General features: G+C 33.9%; 1 protein-coding gene across 1 annotated transcript in view; it reads left to right on the top strand.

Moving 5' to 3' along the window:
- The first annotated feature begins 368 nt into the window (after nucleotides 1-368).
- LOC115956276 (glycerophosphodiester phosphodiesterase GDPDL3-like) overlaps nucleotides 369-16921 on the top strand; it is a 31304-nt gene continuing 14751 nt past the window's right edge. Inside the window, exons 1-2 of the mRNA XM_031074701.1 lie at nucleotides 369-492; nucleotides 2270-2289. Of these exons, the coding sequence (XP_030930561.1) occupies nucleotides 369-492; nucleotides 2270-2289 (144 nt within the window). The remainder of the gene's footprint in view (nucleotides 493-2269; nucleotides 2290-16921) is intronic.

Consider the following 16921-nt stretch of genomic DNA (forward strand, 5'->3'; position numbering starts at 1 on the left):
CAAAGCCATTATTTTCATTAATTTTTAATAAAATCATGTAACATTTGGATAAAATTACTCCCTTATTAGTCTAGTTCTTTAATATTATCATCCCTTTATTGATTTCTTTGTATCTTTCCATTGTTGTAATTAAATTACATTTTGAATAAGTTTGTCTCAAACCATATAATTGTTTCTCTGCCTATCTAGGAGCTGCTTAGCTTACATACATGTTTACCCTGTGTAGTGAACTAAAAAGGTGAAGTTATAACATTAACATGTGAATGATGAATGCGCCTATCCTGACTACAATGTTTAGCATCTAGGATGTAATATCATGAGACTTTCCTCTCATTGAAAGCTTGAAGTTGGAATTTAGGAAGGGACTTATGACTGCAATTCTTTCTCATTTCTTAATCATAAGGCCTTTCCTTGATTCTAACTTTAGGCTTTCATTGAGAGGAATGCATCTTGATATTAGATCCCAAACGTTGAACATTGCAATTATAACAGGTTCGCACCTAAATGATCATCATCCATGTGTTAATGTTCTAATTTCGCCTTTTTAGTTCACAGGGCAAGTAGCTCCCAGCTCGGCATAGAAACAATTCTATGGTATGAGACAACAAACTTTATTCAAAATGCAATTTGCAACAATGAAACGCTACAAAAAAATCATTAAGGGATGATAATACTAAAGAACTAGGCTAATGAGTAGATTTATCCAAATGTTACATGTTTTTATTAATAAAATAATGGAAATGATGATTTTTTATAGAAAGTAGGTTCACTTATAATGCAGTGAAATCAATTTTACTCATTCAACTTCCATATCATGTCAGAAAAATTAAGCCAAATATTGCTCAGTGATAAACGAGCACTTACAATAAATCCAATCCAAGCATGATATAAATACCCTTTAATTTGTAACCACTACACTACAGGGAGTTCAAGAGAACAACATAAAGTTGCATAGCATCAACTTGGGCCAAAATGGCCCATTAGCATTAATTTTTGAAATATTTAGCAACAGAGCACTGTTTCGGAAATAATTAGGGAAATACCACTTTTTCGGGTCCTATAGCGGCGTTTTCCTGCAAAATTTTTTTATAAGTCCCATAACAGGTTCAAGGGGCCTTATAGTGGCGTTTTTAAGCCCTATAGTGACGTTTTTGGACCCTATAGCGGCGTTTTCCTGCAAAATTTTTTTATTAGTCCCATAACAGGTTCAAGGGGCCCTATAGTGGCGTTTTTTAAGCCCTATAGTGACGTTTTTGGGCCCTATAGCGGCGTTTTCGGAAAAAGTGGTATTTCCCTAATTATTTCCGAAACAGTGCTCTGTTGCTAAATATTTCAAAAATTAATGCTAATGGGCCATTTTGGCCATCAACTTAGTTCCAAAACAGTGCAAACTGCAAAATGACCAGATTATAAAACAGTATCAAAATCAACTGAACTAGGCCTGATTCACCATGTTCAACAATGAAAACGCTAATATTTTCTAGTAAATTTCCACAGATAAACTCATCCTAGTTGAGGATAACATCACATTCAAATTTCATGTTTAAAATAAAATGAACTCTTTTACCAAATATATGGGTTAAGGAGTTCATAATTGCAGTCTTTCATAAAGGCAACTGCCCAAGAAAAATGAGCTAGGTATAATTGGTCCTTATCTTTGCTGAAGTCACTCCTCTAATGAAATGGGCGAAGCCCATATAGAAGATACCTGCCCAATGGAGTGAGTTTAGGCATAGTCGTTTGCTAAGATCATGTTCAAAAGTCAAAACTTAACCTTTTTTATTTTATTTTATTTTTATTTTTGGTGTCCTTCTTAATAATTAATTATGACTTAGAAAAATAAAATAAAATAAAATAACCCTATTAAGGGTTCTTTTAATTGTATGTTGCTAGTGGGGATTAAAGGGATATAAGTGATAGAACGATGGTATATTCCTATATTTATGATTTGATTCCCATTTTCTCCCTCCAGCACAAAGTTTAACTACAAAACCATTTGTAGCCTAAGGCTACAAACTGCTCTAATAAATTGACATATGTAAAAAACGATATGTGCATTACATATGATTACTTAAGTAAACTTAATCCAACTAACTCTAGTTAACTACACCACCTGTTAAAAATAAATAAATAAAAACTAAAACACAAATAAGTACTCTCTCTCTCTCTCTCCGGCTTCTTTGTAAACTCAGAAACCCAATCCCTCTCTATTTCATCAACTTCTCACCACTGGTCACCCCCTAATCGCCATCTAAACTTACCACATAAGTCTCTCTCTCTCTCTCTCTCCATTCTGCATTTATTTTTCAATGCCCACCAACTGTTTTGAAACAATGTCTAAATCAACATGCTTTTATTTTCCACCATTGTTATTAATTGAAAACCTTTTCAAATGTGATTATGACTTTGTTAGTATCATGGTGGGTTAACCACTGAATCTGTCTTTATTAATCCTAATTTTATTTATATCTTTTCTTTGGTTTACTAAATGAATGAATATTGGCATCGGTGGTGTTGTATCAATGCAATTTTTTTATTTTTATAGTGGAAACATATAAAAGGGACATGTTTAAATATTAGTAATAAGCTAGGTTTTGATAATATATACTCCAAGGTTATTAATGAACCAAAATAATTTGGTGTATATATTCATTCATTTAGTAAACCAAAGAAAAGATATAAATAAAATTAGGATTAATAAAGACAGATTCAATGGTTAACCCACCATGATACTAACAAAGTCATAATCACCTTTGAAAAGGTTTTCAATCAATAACAATGGTGGAAAATAAAAGCATGTTGATTTAGACATTGTTTCAAAACAATTGGTGGGCATTGAAAAATAAATGCAGAATGGAGAGAGAGAGACTCTCGTGGTAAGTGTAGATGGCGATTAGGGGGTGACCAGTGGTGAGAAGTCGATGAAATAGAGAGGGATTGGGTACAGAGAAGCCGAAGAGAGAGAGAGAGAGTACGTATCTGTGTTTTAGTTTTTTATTTTTTATTTTTTTAATAGGTGGTGTAGTTAACTAGGGTTAGTTGGGTTAAATTTACTTAAGTAATCATGTGCACCATTTTTTACACATGTCAGTTTATTAGCGCAATTTTAGCCTTAGGCTACAAATGGTTTTGTAGCTAAACTTTGTCCTAAAAGAAATTGGAACTTCACCATTAGAAGATACCAATCCAAGTTGGAGTGGGTTTAGGCATAGACAATTCCTTAGATCGTGTTGGACCAACCCTCTACGTAAATGTATGTTAGGTTGTGGGGGTAAGGGGGGAGGGTTGATTTGAATAGGCCCGGGTTCAAAAAGGATAAAAATCTACTAGTCCTCAAATATCCTTGATCAATGTTATGTGACAATATTTTCTACAGTTGGAGAAATACAAATCTCCTATCCTACCTTTTATGCTTCATTTTATACTCTAACAATTATAACTTTTCATGTATTTATTTGACTTTTCTTATAAAATATTAAAGTTTAAAATGGAAAAAATTAACCACATAGCATACCATGATTGGTAGAGTATAAAGTGGAACGTATAAAGTGAGACAAAAAAATTTGTATTCGTTTAAGTGATAACATCTTTTAAGGTGTCTCATATATGTGGTTCAATCCTCATCTCTCCTCTAACACTATCTACCTCTATATATTACTAAAGATCTCGAAGAATGTTGGCCACTTGGCCTTATATCTGCTCAAGTTTCTTTTGAGAGTCAATACTTATTTTGATTCTCAATACTTGGTAAGATAAAAATAATTTTGGAGCTCAATCTACCAAACAATAATAATAGGATTTTGCTAATGTGTGCCATAAGGGCACATAATAATTAATCATTTTTGGAAAAAAAAAATTTGGAAATTGAAAAAATATTTACAGTTTTTTCAATTCCCGATAAAATGTTTCCAAAAATAAAAGGCAGGTACACATTAACCGGACCCATAATAATATATAGAACGAATGTAACTTGGTACAACTCGATGCAATCTTGGTGAAGTTAAAGAACTTGGATATATATGTTCTTGAAGGCCAAGGTCAAACTAGGTATGTCACTATATTTTTGGTGGCAAAGATTGGCTTGGAATGATATCCACAATCCAGGTGGAGTACTCACATCAGCAAATTGGTGACATTACGTGGGTTGCATGTCTTAGGTTAGCACCAGGCTCGGCAAAGTGACCTTGACCTGCTTGTTTGAATGGTTCTTTTATGGTCTGTCTATAGCAGCATCCAATGTTCCAGAATTAGCAAAATCAAAGTTACCTGAAAGTTATTGATCCGAGAGAATCATAATTGTGTACTTGTTACTTTCATATGAATTATGGGTTCCATTATAAATTTAATTATTGGGACCCACATTTATGTGAGAGTAAATAATACACATTTATAGTACTCTAGGAGTACTCAATAATTATCCGACCTTAACTTGCTTGGTTTTGTCACAAGCTACACAATCTTATCGGCTAAAGAGTAGTGTTTATGACATATTATTTGTTGCACACATCTTTACCTAAGCAAAAATTGCACTAAAAATATGACTTGAAGTCATGATTTTCAAGTAAAAGTTATAATTTTAAGTTACATTTTCAAGTTAATTTATGCGCGTGTAAATATGTGTGCAACAAAATGTGTGTAACAAGTATTTCAAAAAAAATCATCTACCCATTTGCATTTGCTCAACCAGAGTCTGACTTGTTTCTTTAATTGGTTTGGCTATCATTGTCCACATACAAGTAGTTATTGCTTTTGAGGGCTATTGTGTAGGCCTTCTTGCTTTTCCCAAGTGGGAAAGCCTGTTGGTTTTTACTGCTTCTTTGGTTATAATTAGACCCCACATTAATATTATTAATTATATGACAGAGTATGAAAGAAGGGAAATTTTTGAGGGATGAACTCAATTGCTCACCTTTTCAAAGTGATAAAATCATAACACTGTCCAATTTCCAAGCCATGCTTCTCTGTTGGGCACCTAAACATAAACAACCACACCATTCAATCAATGCGAGAGTTTTTGAAAGGTTTTTCTAATTTAGATTGGACTAGAAAATCAATGTATAAACGCAATGATGAAATGTTACTAGTTTTCTACTGTTAATAAGGAGGTGCCTTAAGTTATACACGAACACATACACGCACATTGAGGAAAAAAAAAAAAAAAAAGAGCTATGAGTAGCATTGTTGGTCATTCTGCCAAAATAAGTGAAATGGGCCTACCACCAGCTAGTGTGGCTTAGTGGTTGCCCCCTTCTTGATGGCTGTGCCAGGCACGGGTTCGAGTCCTCATACCCCATAGGTGTGGGGTTTGGACTTTGGTTTCTAAAAAAAAAACAAAGTGCATGGGTGGAGTCCAAGTCGCGGGCACCATTATGTGCTGGTGGTACTCACAGGCGATGTATCTGTGGGGTGTGGTCGGCTGTGATATCACACGTGAGCCACCCTTTTTGGTTTCTAAAAAAAAAAAAAAAAAAAAAAGTGAAATGGGCCTTGGTGTAATTATCTCCACTTAGGGAAGAGTGTGCCACATTTTTTGAGCACACTGCCAAAGTAGTCAACACTTAACACTATTGGTAATCAGTGATCACTAATCACATTATTTTCTCATGTGCCACACCCTGAGTAGTGTGAATTACATCTATATAGAGAGCTAAATTTGCACATGGGCCTAGCACATAAATTAATTTTCTAATGCTGTCTTTATCTCTAAACCCCCTAAAAGTCGAGAATCCGAAAAAGGTAGCAGGCTTCAATGCAAATTTAAAATTAAAAAAAAATAATATATAAATATATATGTAGAAGACGCCAAAACTATGGAATTTGTCATTATGCAATCTCACTTGCCAATTATGCAAGGTGGATTGAAAAAAATAATCAATATATATCAACATCCTTGGATCAGTAGAAGTTAGTTTGGTTCAACTTCATGTTTTTGGGCATTTTGAAAACTTGCTTTTATAGCTGCGTTTTGCAATCTCAACTTAGAGGGTGCAATGTGTTGGCATAAAATCACGATAATGAGCCGTAAAATGCAATTTTGTAAGACTTATCAAACACCAAAAATATGCGTTTATGAAATACTATTGTGTTTTGGGCTCAAAAAATGAAACCTTAGAGCTTCGGTAGCAATTGGTGCAAATATTATGTCATTTTACCACATCAAATGCCTACTTTATTATTTTACCACATCATTTTGCAACATTTCATTTATCAGATGTTTTATAATTCAATTCTATACATTAAAATAATATTTACTACACATTAAAATAATATATTATCCCCTCCCCCATTATCATCAGCAACAGCAACAGCAACCCACACCGCAGATCAACAACCACAGCCCACAACCACCGGCCACCCCCACAGATCAACCACCAATATCAGCCACTGCTACAAAAAAAAAAAAAAAAAAAAAAAAAAAAAAAAACACTCAAACAAACATTACAATCAAAACCCGATAAACCAAAATCAACCAACCCGATCAACCCAAACTCAAACACCAATATCAACCCAAATCTCACACCCACAACCCGATCAACCTACCACCATCAACCAAAATCAGCCAACCACCAACAATCAAAACAACCAACCACCAAAAAAGAGAGAGAGAGATCGGCGAGATTGGAGCGGCGATGACGATGGCAATGATGACGATCGGAGTGGCCTCGCCCATGCCGCTTGCGCCTCTGACGACGATGACGATGACAATGGCAATGATCCGATCGAAGTGACGATGATCGGAATGGCCTCGCCTATGCCGCTTGTGCCTCTGACGACAATGACGATGGCGATGATCGAAGTGGCCTCGCCCATGTCACTTGCACCTCCGACGGCGATGATGATGACGATGCCAATGCCGATGATCCGATCGGAGTGGCCTCGCCCATGAAGATGATCTGCTTCTCCTCGGATCCAATCGGAGTGTCATTTTTTTCATTTTGTTCTTTCTTTGTTGAGCTGTTGAGGGAAGCTTGGGTCTGATGTGAGAAGAGAGAGGGAAGAAATCAAGGGTCAAGACCGAAAGTGAGAGGAAAGAGAAAGCCAAATATAAAACATTATTTGGTTTTACCACATCTGTCCGTACCGTTGCAAATTTGCAACGATACGGACATAAATGGTATAATTTTGGCACATATGCCACATCTGATGGGAGTTGATTTTTGTATTTGGTGTGGGATATGTGCCAAATATTTAGCATTTGGCACATATCCCACATCTACTGTGGGTGCTCTTAGAGGCTGTTTGAATGGCTTGTTTCCGTAACTTAATTCTCTATTTCCATAATTCATAACTCAAAAATGGTGGGACCCATAACTAGAAATCCGTTTGGCTGCACAATAAATCTGTTTCCATAGTTCTGTTTCTATCACTCAATTCTCTGATTTTTGAGTTATGAGTTATGAGTTATGGAAATTGAAAACACATTTTAGCTGTTTTCAGTTTCCATAACTCATAACTCAATGGCATTTCCATAAATAACACTACATGGAGGTAGGGATGACAATTTTTGCCTGACCCGCGGGTACCCGGCCAGGCCCGACCCTAATAGGTCGGGTTTTACCCGGTCCGATTAGAAATAAGGTCGGGTATGGGTTTTTTTTTTTTAAAAACCCGAAGCGAGTATAACCCGGTACCTTGAAATTACAAAAAACCCCCTATATATATAGCTATATCTAACCCTAAGTTTCTCCTTACCCTCATTTCATTTCACCTTAGACCTCACAGCCTTACACCTTCGCCTCTCATCTCTTCAGCACACCTTTGCCAATCCGCCTTTCATCTCCAGCTCACAATCTCACTCACTCTGTCTCACACGGCCACCTCTCCCTCTTCATCTCTCAACTCTCTCACTCACACGACCACAAGCCCACAAGCAGTCAAGCACAGGCTGTCAGACACAGCTCTCAACTCTGTTTCGTCCTTGCCATTGCCGGTCTCACACTAAAACACAGCTCTTTGCCCCTCTCATCTTCCTCGCCCATGGCCTCACGGCCTCACTCCACCTCGATCTCCATTTTTTTCTTCTTCTTTTTTTTGGGTTCAGTTTGTCTCAATGTGAGTTTGTGTTTGTGTGTGATTTTGAAAGGGAAAATCATAGATCTAAAATTTGTGTTTGGTTTATGAATTTGAAGGGAAAATCACAGATCTGACGTTTGTGTTTGGAATTTCTGTGTTTATGTTTATGATCGTGTTTGGATTTGTGTTTGTGTTTGTGATTTTGGGCCGAAAAATCATAAATGGAAGTTTGTGGTTCTAATTTTGGGCTTGGCTAGGCATGAGGGGACAAGGCCCAAGGAGGCCCGATAGGGCGGGTTCAGGGTTAAGAAAAAAATCCGTTTAATAAACGAGTCGGGTTCGAGTTTTTGGGACAAACCCGCGGGTCGAGTTTGGGTATGGAAAAACCCAGCCTGAACCCGACCCATTGCCATTCCTACATGGAGGGACCCACTGTCAGTCTTAGCCGCAACTTTTGACCATCTTTTTTTTTTTCTTCACTGGGTTTGGTGCGTGCATTTCTTCATCTTCTTTTTTTTTTCTTTTTCTTTTCACACTAAGTGGCTTCTTCTTCTTCCTTCACTGCGTGCGGTTTCTGGGTTTTTTTTTTTTTTTTTTTTGTTCTTTCAATGGGTTCTTTTTTTGGCTGAGTTTCTTTTGTTCATCATTGGGTTTCTGGGTTCAGTTCTTTCTTTCTCATCTTTTTCTTTCACTAGGTTTTTTTTGGCTAGGTTTCTTTTGTTCTTCATCGGGTTTTGGGTTTAATTCTTTCTTTTTTTTTACTAGGTTCGGTGAGTTTGGGTACTGAAAAAAAAAAAAAAAAAAAAAAAAAAAAAAAAAAAAAAAAAAAAAAAAAAAAAAAAAAAGCTGCATAGATTGACAGGTATGGGGCCCACAAATAGTGTGGAAAATATTGAGTGATGGAAAGTGAGTGATGGTGCCAAACAGGTGTGAAAAATTAAGTGATGAATGATGAGTAATAAGTGATGAGTTATGAGTGATGAGTGATGGAAATTAAATGATAGAGATTGAGTAATGAAATTTTTGCATCCAAATAGCCTCTAAATGTGCTAAGTGGGTTGGAGAAAATATATGTGTGGTTGAATCACTAATTTCCTGCCCTCCAAATATGCTAAGTGGGTGGAAGAAAATATATATGTGGTTGGATCACTAATTTCCTGTCCTCCAAATGTGCTAAAGTGGGTTGAAGAAAATATATATGTGCTTGGATCACTAACCTGCCTTCCAAATGTGCTATGAATTGTAACTATTTCGAAACTATCAATGTGCTTGGATCAACTCCTCAATAAACAATATCCCTTCCTTAATTGTTGACTTCAATTCAAACATATTGCTAGTAAAATAAACTAGCTGTTATAACCACTCATTATTATTATTATTATTATTATTATTAGACAAAAATCTCTCAAAATTAGTTTGAAATAATTTCTTTCAATTTATTATGTGACAATTTAAATGATTATTCACTAATTCATATTTATTTTAATTATATAACTCATTAAGCTATCTAAATATTTTACATGACAATTAAAGAGACTGTGTAATTACAAGTACACGTAGTTTTTTTTTTTTTTTTTTTGAAAGAAGTACACGTAGTTGGTAGGTTTTTTTTTTTGAGTAACGTAGTTGGTAGTTGAACATGTGAATTGTTCACATTGTGGGTTATAGAAAAGAAAAAGTTTCGCTAAATTGATTTGAAGAAAAATTATATCTCTTGTAATAGGTTAAAAACTACATGCTCATAAACTTTGACCAGAAGCATAACATTGGCCACTGCTTAGGCTTATCTTCATATGTGATTCACATGAATGTTGAATAAAATGATCTAGAATGATATTTTTCATACCATATTGGGTCTGTTATGGACTAACCAAGTCCCTATTTTTGTTCTTTGCTCAATAAACAAGCAAACACAATAGCTTAGAACATTGTTTCACATAGTTCCAATGTTTGAAGTTTGAACAAAAAAAAAGGTCATGATCAGCATACAAACGTATATGCCCACATCTCACTGTCCATTTTTCACTTTGAACAATTCTTCTGTGGCCCTCATACGCGGCTTTTAGACTTTAGTGCTGTGTAGTGTGTACATCTTACAGAACATCAATTTCTCTCAATTATACAATCAGATCCTACCAAATGTTTTGCTGACGTGGACCAATCATAGACCCTCTGTCTATTTTCATCATGGTCCTCTCCATACCAATACCATATGGGCTTATTGGCCAGAGAAACTTCCTGCCCCAATTATATTGTAAATTTGTAATAGGACAAAAGGCTCATAGATTTTTGTAAACTATGTGATTAGAACTTTCCCCTTATATTTAATTAATGTTTAGCTAGTGATCTGAGGCTATTTGTATTTGTTAAATCAGTGATGAAATGGACAGAGTTCTCGGTTTACTCTCTCTGCATTTGACTATGGGGTTTTGGCATTCACATTTTCCCTAATTGTTTAATTTATAATATTGATTTGGTGAGGATTTAGAACTATATTAGTTTGGAAGGAACCAAACGCAAAGAAAATCTGGCTGTGAACTGTAAGGCATTTCGATTTTCAAATTGATTAAAAAAAAAAAAATCAACTACTACAGACAATGCAATTCATATATGTTGAGTCTTGATTCAAATTTGACCATCTCAGAGAGATTGATTTTGTCTTGATCATGCATATGGTTTTCTTGTCAGTAACCTTAGTTCCATCAAATGGGTGTTTTAAACGTTTTTCTTGCCCTTTGACAGCCAGGTTGTGAGATTATATACGGAAAACTTTATATTATATGCATTTTCTGACCTTAAAAAGATTATTTTATATATTAGAGAAGACATTAAATTTGATAAGAAATAATAATTAAATTGATAATGAATAACTTGATATGTACCATCAATCTCTTTCCTTCAACTATTTGCGTATAGGAATGAATTCCTAATTTATTCCTAAAAAATGAAGAGATGAATTCCTAGTAATTAATAAAAATAGCAGAAATGGGCTGTAGCACATTCAAATTCTAGTTTTGACTTTATCTAAATTAAATATCATTTACATCAAAGCCACTTTTGAAGAGAATCGTATTTTTAGCTAATTATATAGCCAACAAACTTAATAATTTATCATGTAATTTGCACATGCCATATGAAATAAATGGTTTGCACAACTATGTGATGTTTGAGGGGGACTCCGAAGGTGTAATTGAAGCCCTGCAAAATCTACATGCTACCCCCCCCTGGTTCATAGCCCCTTCCCTCTCAGAGTTGAAGTCAACCTTTATGTCTCTTTCCTGTTGGAGTTTTTTATTTGCAACTAGAGATGCTAAATTTTCTTTCTCGCAATTTAGCCCATTGGGTTGCTTTTTATAATTGGAAGGGACTCATTTTCATCCCATCTCTTTCTTCTTTTTTTTTTTTTTTTCTCTAGAAGAATGAAATGGGTTGGGACCATATCTTGTTTCCTATTTTTATTATTATTCTTATTCATAAAAAAATGTTTGCACAACTTTGTCATATATGTGATTTTTTTTGTGGGTGGTAAATTATAATTTACCTCTATGTGGTTGGAAATTATCACAATATAGTCCACAAATCTTCAACTACTACATTTAATCCCTTGAACTTTGGCCTAAATTAAAATTGTTAGAGAGTTTCATTGAAAGTAACCTTAGCATTTTTAATCTAATCCTTAGGATTAGGAAATCAGAATGTAACTATTGAAAAAAATTGTAGAATTAATTGTGATTGGGTCAAAAGAAAATGGGTCTTTTTTTTTTTTGTTCAAAAAAAAATGCAAAATATGTTAATTTAGGCGCAAACCCTAATAATTTCATTTTAATCCAAATTTTAATAGATCAAATGCAATGATTGAAACTTACTAATTCCTTTGTTGCTTGTAATTTTCTCACATTAGAAGACAAGAGAATAGTGTTGCTCACAACTTTGTTAGACATGCTACTATACTAAATATGTTAGTGGTTATTTGGTGTGGATAGAGAATGTTCCTCCACACATTAATGGTGCAATTGATCTAGTCGATTTGATTGTTATTGCATAATAAAAATTACAGCTTTAAAAAAAAAGGGTAAAATAATTGAGAATTTCTAAACCAATATCTTCTTTTGATTTCCATGCCACCAAATGGACCAGGTGATTCTTTATTATTTGTATTCATGCATCTACCCCTTAAGCTTACCCTACAAGCTTTGCTAAAAGCCTAAAACAAAGTTTTTCTTTTAGTAGCAACCACAGAAAAAACACACACTCACTGAGAAAGTTGTCTTTTTATGTTAATTAGTTCATAAACATGCCCTACCACGGTCATGGCACGTAAGCACTAAAACGAATCAATAAGAACTTTTGGGCATGGAAAATTGTTTTCAGGATATGTCGTGAATCATTCACACCACTTTTTAAAAAAACTTTAGGCTAAAAAAATTATTTTCCTAAACCTTTTTCCATAAATTAAAAGCTACCTATAATAATAATAATAAAAGACTAAAGACTAAGAATAGTGGCTAAAGACTAAAGGCGTAGAATTGTGGCTTGGAATGAGGGTATCTCTCACAACCCTTTCTCACTTTCCATTTCACTTAAAGAAAAGAGACAACCTTTTCTCCTGGCCTTTGGTCCCTCCTTCCCAACCACTTGCTTTGTTGAAGTCATTTTCTAACTTTCCGCGTTTCTTCACTGATTGTAATTGATGTTTGAATCATTCAGAGGAATAAAATTAAAACCTGTTTGATACCCAATATTTTCCAAGTTCATTTGGAAAAGTATTTCCTCAAATAAATGAAAGCTTTGAAGTATGAGTTTGGCTTGCATTCAATACTCCAATACGCGATATCCAATATGGAAGACCTATAAAGAGTTGACTATGTCACTCCTATACCTCAAAATATATAGAAATTTGGCTTGCATTCAATACTTCAATACACAACATCATGCGTGTAACACCTATAAAATAGTATGTGTCACTTAGTGTCCTGTTTGATTTACAGAACAAGAAGTATTACCTTGTTTAATCACCCTAGTAAATGAGAGGGAAAAAAATTTCCTGCACTTTATTATAAATTGTTGTACATGTATTTCTTCTTTGGTTTAAACTTGAGCCAAAAGAAGAAAACTATGGCTTAGGATTTTTTTTCCCCAGCAGGTTGTGGCTAATATGATCTTCTTGGACTTATGATTTTTATAATTTGTGATAATAATGTTTTTGGGTCCATGTGGTTATGAATTATGTAAGCGGTTGGCATGTCAATTATTAATAACTTGTTCTTTGTGTTAAACGCACTAAACAGAAGATTATGTGAGATTACATGAAATTCTACAACGACTGTCGTCACGTGAATCACATCAGCGTATGCATAAAATTATGGAAAAAAGAAAGTTTGTGCAAGTCAAAAATGGGGATGTATATTTCACATTGGTTGTGTGTGTCTACTTTCTAATATCCGTTTATAATCTTAGTCTACAACTACAAAGGTTAGGTCCTTTTGTAGTTGTACTCTGATTATGTAATGTATTATAAACCCGATTTAAAACACTATTATTATTTTCGTGTGTGTTCTAATAATAATTACTATTTACTCAAAAAAAAATAGGGATGTTTATCCCACATTGATTGTGTGTATTTAGTGTCCGTTGTTTATAACCCTAGTCTACAACTACAAAGGTTAGGCCCTTTTGTAATTATACTCTGATTATGTATTATTATTTTCATGTGTGTTCTAATAAATATTTCTGTTTACTCAAAAAAAAAAAAAAAAGTTGCAAAGACTCAATACTGAAAGGTATGCAAGAATATTGCGAAACATCACATTAGGGGTCGTCATAATCAAACAAGCCCGTTTACTAATTTGTTTCTATGCATTGACTCTATTCTAGTTTTAAATGAAATTTTGATATTCACCAGATAATTTATTATTGTAAACCTTTATACATATATATAGTTTTTTACTTGTTTTTTGTGCTAAACTTTTTCTGTTTATAACCTCAATCTAAAATTACAAAAGTTAGACTCTTTTGTAGTTATACTCTAGTTATGTATTATTATTTTCGTGTGTGTTGTAATAAATATTACTGCTTACAAAAAAAAAAAGTTGCAAAGACTCAATACTGAAAGGTATGCAAGAATATTGTGAAGCATCACATTAGGGGTCGTCATAATCAAACAAGCCCGTTTACTAATTTGTTTCTATGCATTGACTCTATTCTAGTTTTAAATGAAATTAATAAAATTTGTTTTTTGATATTCACTAGATAATTTATTATTGTAAACCTTTATACATATGTATAGTTTTTTATTTGTTCTTTTTGTTAAACTTTTTCTTTTTATATCATGGGCAACATATATATAATATATAACGTGGAGGACGGTTTTATTGCAAGCAGGGATGAAGTTAGAACTTTGAGTTAGGAGGGCAGTTATACTATTGATTGTGTGTAATAATTTCAACCTTTGACTCAACTATTGCTTAGCTGTTGAGATTTTATTTTTTATTTTATTTATTTATTTATTTATTTATTTATTTATTTTTGGTATGGGTAAGAATAAAATTATTTTTGTTTAGAATTTTTTAAAGGCCAGGATTGTTTATTTTAGATAAAATTGGTTAATGGAGCTTAATTTTTTTAGTTTTACTATTGGTAATTTTTATTGTTAAGCTATTTTTTTTTTACTTGTATATTTTGTTTTAGATTTTAGATCTATAAATTTTTTTATGGTCACTAAAATGATGAAAATTCTAGAATTACAATTTTTTTTATAAATTACTAATATAATAAGTAGTTACTGGTAGGTAAAAAAATGATGTGAGTAGTGTGCCTATATGCGAACCAATAATAATTTGCTACCAAAACAGTTTGTAAAAAAGTTTGTGAGTATAATATTACTCTAGAAAGATTCAATGATATTGTTTAAGGAAAACAAAATGTAATTTTATAGAACAAAATTGCTAAAATTAATAAACATACATATAATAATATTTAAAAAAGGGGGGGGGGGGGGGGGGGGCGTTGCCCCGCTAGTCCAATGATGGCTCTATCCATGATTGCAAGGGATAAATTTTGGTTGTATTTAGTTACTATGATTTCTACTAAAAAAATTAACATAACTACATATTTTGAAAATATATTTATTAGACTGCATGTTCTTTATATTCTTAATACATATGTTAAATTTCTTGCTAATCAAATGTTATTTATTATTCAATTCATAAACTTATTATTTATGCATAATTTTTTAGACTACAAAAACTTGAAATTTAAACAATTGATTGATGATATAGCTATTGATTTTTTATCTTTTGAAAATTTTGCAAATATGGAAGATATAAGAAAAAAAAATGTAATCCAATGGTAGATTTTACAAAATTCACTTTTAATAAAAAGATATTAATTGGAGTTGTAGCTATTGGCTAAAAGCAAGTTTGCAGCTAAATTTTGTCGTATCATAAGTCACCTAAAAATTTTTTTTGCTTTTCATCAAACAATAAAAAAGGCCACCCCAAAAAGAGAAAATACACCATGTTTTTGGTGTATATTTCTTCACACTCACAGCTAGGGGTGTCCACAGGTTGGGCCGGGTCGGTTTTCACCCCTGCCCGAACCCGACCCTCCAGCGTTGGGTGGAAAGAAGAGTGACCCGAAACCAACCGTCGGTGTCAATCGGTCGAGTCAGTTTTGGGTTCAGGTGGAGATTGGGTATGTTCGGTTGGTTTCGGGTCATCACCAGAGCTACAAAATCATCATCGGAATTTGCAAAATTATCGATGAAAAATGTAAAAACTCACTAGATCTGCATCAAAATCGCCAAAATCTGCACCAAAATCGCTGAAATCTGCTAGGAATGGCTGGATCTGGCTAAATCTCACCAAGTATGATTGAGAACTCGCTGGATCTCCTCGGATTTGAGCTTGATTTTTTTGAATTTGTATATAACCTCCACAGGTCGAGTGGCTCGGGTTTTGGAGAAGAAAACTCACCACTCGACCTGCCAACATCAAGCCTTGGGCGCCGAAACCCGAAATCGAACGACGGGAGTGTCGGTTCGGGCTGAGCTCAGGTGGAGATTGGGCTGGTTGGTCTGTCCAACAGGTCGCAGTCGAGTTTGGACACCCCTACTCAGAGCTGGTAAAACCTATCAGTTGTGAGTGGGATAAAGCATACACCCAAAAACAGGGTATATTTCCTCTCCCAAAAATTGGTTTAAAGAAAAGAAAAAAAGAAAATAGGACTATAGCAACATACCAAATGATCTTTCAAAAGAATTCCAACCTAGAAACACTAGTTAGTTTATCTGCACAACTATTGGTTTCTCATACGTAATTGGACACATGTTTCTGGCTTCTTGAGATACAAAATTATTAATTAAGTTTTTGTATTTAGGTTTTGCTAGCATCTTCTTTTGAATTGATAATATAACTATTTTAATTGATCTAAAGTAGGATTTTATCTATTTTGATTATGAAAAAAAATCTAAAAAAAACTATAACAATTATTGCAAGTAAAATTTTGTTAGTGGTTATACATTTGGAAAAATAATCTAGTATTTTTTATATGATCAAGAATTTTGGTGTTACATATTTTAATATCATTAATTACTTTCATGATTAACTTTCTCATCTCTTGAATTATTTCATTATTTTCTACGTCTGTTTGATGATTTTTTTTTTCATTTATGAAATTTGTAACTAAATTTTCTATTATATTTTCTTTATATTACTAATGTGGGGCCGGAGAATTCGTGGCTCAAGCCCACTCTACATTAGGGCCCAAGGCCTAAGCCGAGGAGAACTATTACCAAAAACGCATAATGAAAGCCCAAAAAAGGCCCAAGGATGTGACCGAGGACGATCTTATGCTCAGCACTCACAAAACGCCTGAAGAAAAGGACAAACTCAGTACAGGGGCAGGACAA

Source organism: Quercus lobata, chromosome 8, assembly GCF_001633185.2.
Source record: "Quercus lobata isolate SW786 chromosome 8, ValleyOak3.0 Primary Assembly, whole genome shotgun sequence".
NCBI classification, from domain to species: domain Eukaryota; kingdom Viridiplantae; phylum Streptophyta; class Magnoliopsida; order Fagales; family Fagaceae; genus Quercus; species Quercus lobata.